Source organism: Carya illinoinensis, chromosome 11 (genome assembly GCF_018687715.1).
Source record: "Carya illinoinensis cultivar Pawnee chromosome 11, C.illinoinensisPawnee_v1, whole genome shotgun sequence".
Classification (NCBI taxonomy): domain Eukaryota; kingdom Viridiplantae; phylum Streptophyta; class Magnoliopsida; order Fagales; family Juglandaceae; genus Carya; species Carya illinoinensis.
Window position 1 is genome coordinate 15,017,949 of NC_056762.1, and position 3,272 is coordinate 15,021,220.

General features: G+C 34.2%; 1 protein-coding gene across 1 annotated transcript; it reads left to right on the plus strand.

Annotated features, from left to right (window-relative positions):
- The first annotated feature begins 743 nt into the window (after positions 1 to 743).
- LOC122282048 (transcription factor JUNGBRUNNEN 1-like) lies at positions 744 to 2,887 on the plus strand. Its single transcript, XM_043093968.1, has 3 exons — positions 744 to 1,002; positions 1,951 to 2,279; positions 2,402 to 2,887. The coding sequence occupies exons 1-3, from the start codon at positions 783 to 785 to the stop codon at positions 2,840 to 2,842; spliced, it is 990 nt and encodes a 329-aa protein (XP_042949902.1). The 5' UTR covers positions 744 to 782; the 3' UTR covers positions 2,843 to 2,887.
- The last annotated feature ends 385 nt before the right edge of the window (positions 2,888 to 3,272 follow it).

Sequence of the window (3,272 nt, forward strand, 5' to 3'; positions counted from 1 at the left end):
TCACGAGATAATCATGATCAAGTTCATACTCATCTACTGCTTGTGTAGATGAATATTTCAGAATATCTATAAATAAAATTGAAGTAGTTTGAATTAAAATATTTTATTAGATTTTAAAAAAAGAGAAAGGGAGAAAATTAAATAAAAATATTATAAATTTAAAAAATTATTTGAATATATTTTTTGTTTTTAAATTTAAAAAAGTTGTATTATATATTTTTTTATTTAAAAATTTAAAAAAATTATAATGATTAATTGAAAAGATTGAAAATTTAAAAATAAAAAAGATAATGAAAAATAAAATATTTGAGAATACTTAAAAACTATCTAAAAATACTTATATTTTCAAACACGCGCAGTCTTAATATATGTCTCTCATGAGTATAAGATCATGATCATCAAGTTCAATCAGGCAAAAGATCTTAGTATATGCACGATTGATATCACTTAAGCCAGCAACGCTGAAAATGAATTTGTTGATCATTAGACCGGAAACTTTCTTCTGGTTTTAGAAAGTCAAAACTGGGGCACAGAGACAATTATTAAAGAAGACTACTTCTATTATGGGTAGATAGTTTCTTAATTGGTCCCCTCGATAGCCCTAAACGTCAGCCCGCATGACTTGACCTGTTAAAATCCTAGCAGCTCATACCTACGATCTCTCTCTCCCTCTCTCTCTTTCTCTCTCTCTCATATATATATATATATAGCTAGAAGGTTCTCTACTTACCCTATTAATTGGCTACCAGCTAGAGAGCTGGGAAGAAGCTGGAGAACGTCTCATGTACTTGGAGATCAAGATCATGAGCAGTAAGATGCAGTTAGATACTAGAAAGGAGGACGATCATGGTGATGAAGTTCCACTGCCTGGATTTAGGTTTCATCCAACAGATGAAGAACTGGTTGGCTTTTATCTTCGTCGGAAGGTCGAGAAGAAACCAATACGTCTTGAACTCATCAAACAAATCGATATCTACAAATACGATCCCTGGAATCTTCCAAGTGAGGATTAACTAATTATAGTTTTTCTCTCTTTTTTCTGTGATCTGTCTGTGTACTGCATGATACCTACAAACATATAATATATATTAATTTGTGTGTATATATATATATGTATGTATGTTATATATTGAATCTGTCTTTGTTTTAGAGATCAGAGATATTCATTCTCAGGCTAAAATTGTTTCAACTTGAAAAACCGATCCATGGGGCTCTGATCAAAATTAGGCCTTTGAGAACTAAGCTCTCTTAAACGTAGGCGCCTTTGTATCAAGTGCAGGCACAAAAGATTATTATGATTTTTAGGGTTTCTGAAAAATCACGTATCTACTAGCATGCAAACCCCACCACCCATGCACGGGTTTTATATATCCAGATCTTTCTCTCTTTCTTTTTTTTTTCTTTTTTTTTTTTTTTTGGGTTAATTCTTGTGCTGAATTCATTCCAAATTATAAAGGACTTGATCTCATGTTGATCTCTTTCTTAAATGCTATGAAACAAATTAAAATAGGATAAGTACTTGATATCCATATATAGAAAAGAATTAAAGGGTGCATCCGATTCAGATCATGTACTCTCTTGCGAATTAGGAGAGAATAATTTAGGAACAGCTTTGCTACATACAGTCGTCACATGCAGTCGGCGTGCAGTCGGCTGTACGGAATGAATAAAAAAAATTATAAAAATATTTTTTTATATTCAAGGGGACCTACATGAATTATAAAAAGTTATAAAAATAATTTTTTTTTTCATGTAGGTCCCATATTAATTTTTTTTTTACAGCCGACTGCACGCCGACTGCATCTTCCGACTGCAAAAAGTATTTCTCATTTAGGAATATAGCATAGAAAAACAATATTAGCTGCTGTAGCAGTTCAGTTACAAGGTGCAGTCTCTCTCTCTCTCTCTCGCTCTCGCGAAACATTTTGTTTATATATTACTAATTTGCAGAAGCTGCTGGAAGTACTGCAAAAGACACGGAGTGGTACTTCTTTTGCAAAAGGGGGAGAAAGTATAGGAACAGCATACGACCCAACAGAGTAACAGGGTCTGGATTTTGGAAAGCAACAGGCATCGACAAACACGTCTACTCAGCGAAAGGATCAGCAGATCGTCAAAGCCATCATGTCTGCATTGGCCTCAAGAAAACATTAGTATACTACCGCGGAAGTGCAGGAAAAGGAACCAAAACTGACTGGATGATGCATGAGTTTCGCCTTCCAGCTGATCATGACACCAACACCAACCTTTCGAATGCTAAAAGTACTGCACCAGAAGCTGTAAGAACAAATATATATGATCGTTTCATTAAACTGTAGGCTATTCTTATGAAATCGTTTAATTGATTAGACACCAATTTTGATGCATGCTTTCATGTTGTTTTCCATGCATGCCGTCACAGGAAATCTGGACACTTTGTCGGATTTTCGAGCGTAATGTGTCGCATAGGAAGTACACGCCGGACTGGAGAGCGTTATCTGCTAAACGTCCTACAGCTACTTACTCAAGCTCTGAAGCATGCAGTTTGGAGTCCAACAATCGAGAAGGTTACATTACTTTTGGCAGTAGTACTACTCCGTTCGTCAATTATAATGATCATGAACATAATGAAAGAAAGCCTGTTGTTAATCATAATGTTGATGAGATTTGGAACCAGTTGCATGTTGGCCAGTTGAGCGCGACGGCGCCGGTGGCTCATGAACGCCCTCCATCATCTTCAGGCTTTCCAATTGGAAGTCCGGATCGACCGGATGAGAATTATCATGCGTTGTTTGATTGTGGGAATTGGGATGATGAGCTCAGATCAGTTGTAGAGTTTGCTCTTAATCCATCCAGTATGTAAATATTTTTATGTAATTATAAAGCATGTTGAATATGGATTTATATATAGACAGTATTGTGTTTATGAATTAATATTTCTTTTACTCCCAAATATTGACCTTATATGGAGTAGAAGTCGATCATATATTACATATGTTGAGACAAGTATCTACAAATCAAGACCACCGTTCTCTTCCTCCAAACAAGATTAGATGATCCTAGTTGGGGATGCCTCCGCTATATATAAGGGTACGTTCATTAATGAGTTTTGAGAGTTTTCAGGCTTGACAAACTAAACCATTTTTATTTCATCTCATATAATTATTAAAATTTTTTCAAATTCTCACATAAATTATAATAAATAATTCAACTTTTTCAAATCTCAAAATAAAAATAATATTAAAAAATTATATTTTAACAATATTTTATTCAACTTAGTCTTACTAGAGATA

Bases quoted from the DNA above. Each gene is read 5' to 3' on its own strand.
- LOC122282048 (XM_043093968.1), top strand. From the start codon at position 783: ATGTACTTGGAGATCAAGATCATGAGCAGTAAGATGCAGTTAGATACT. The intron at 1,003-1,950 runs GTGAGGATTAAC...ACTAATTTGCAG, and splicing joins CGATCCCTGGAATCTTCCAA to AAGCTGCTGGAAGTACTGCA. The intron at 2,280-2,401 runs GTAAGAACAAAT...ATGCCGTCACAG, and splicing joins AAAGTACTGCACCAGAAGCT to GAAATCTGGACACTTTGTCG.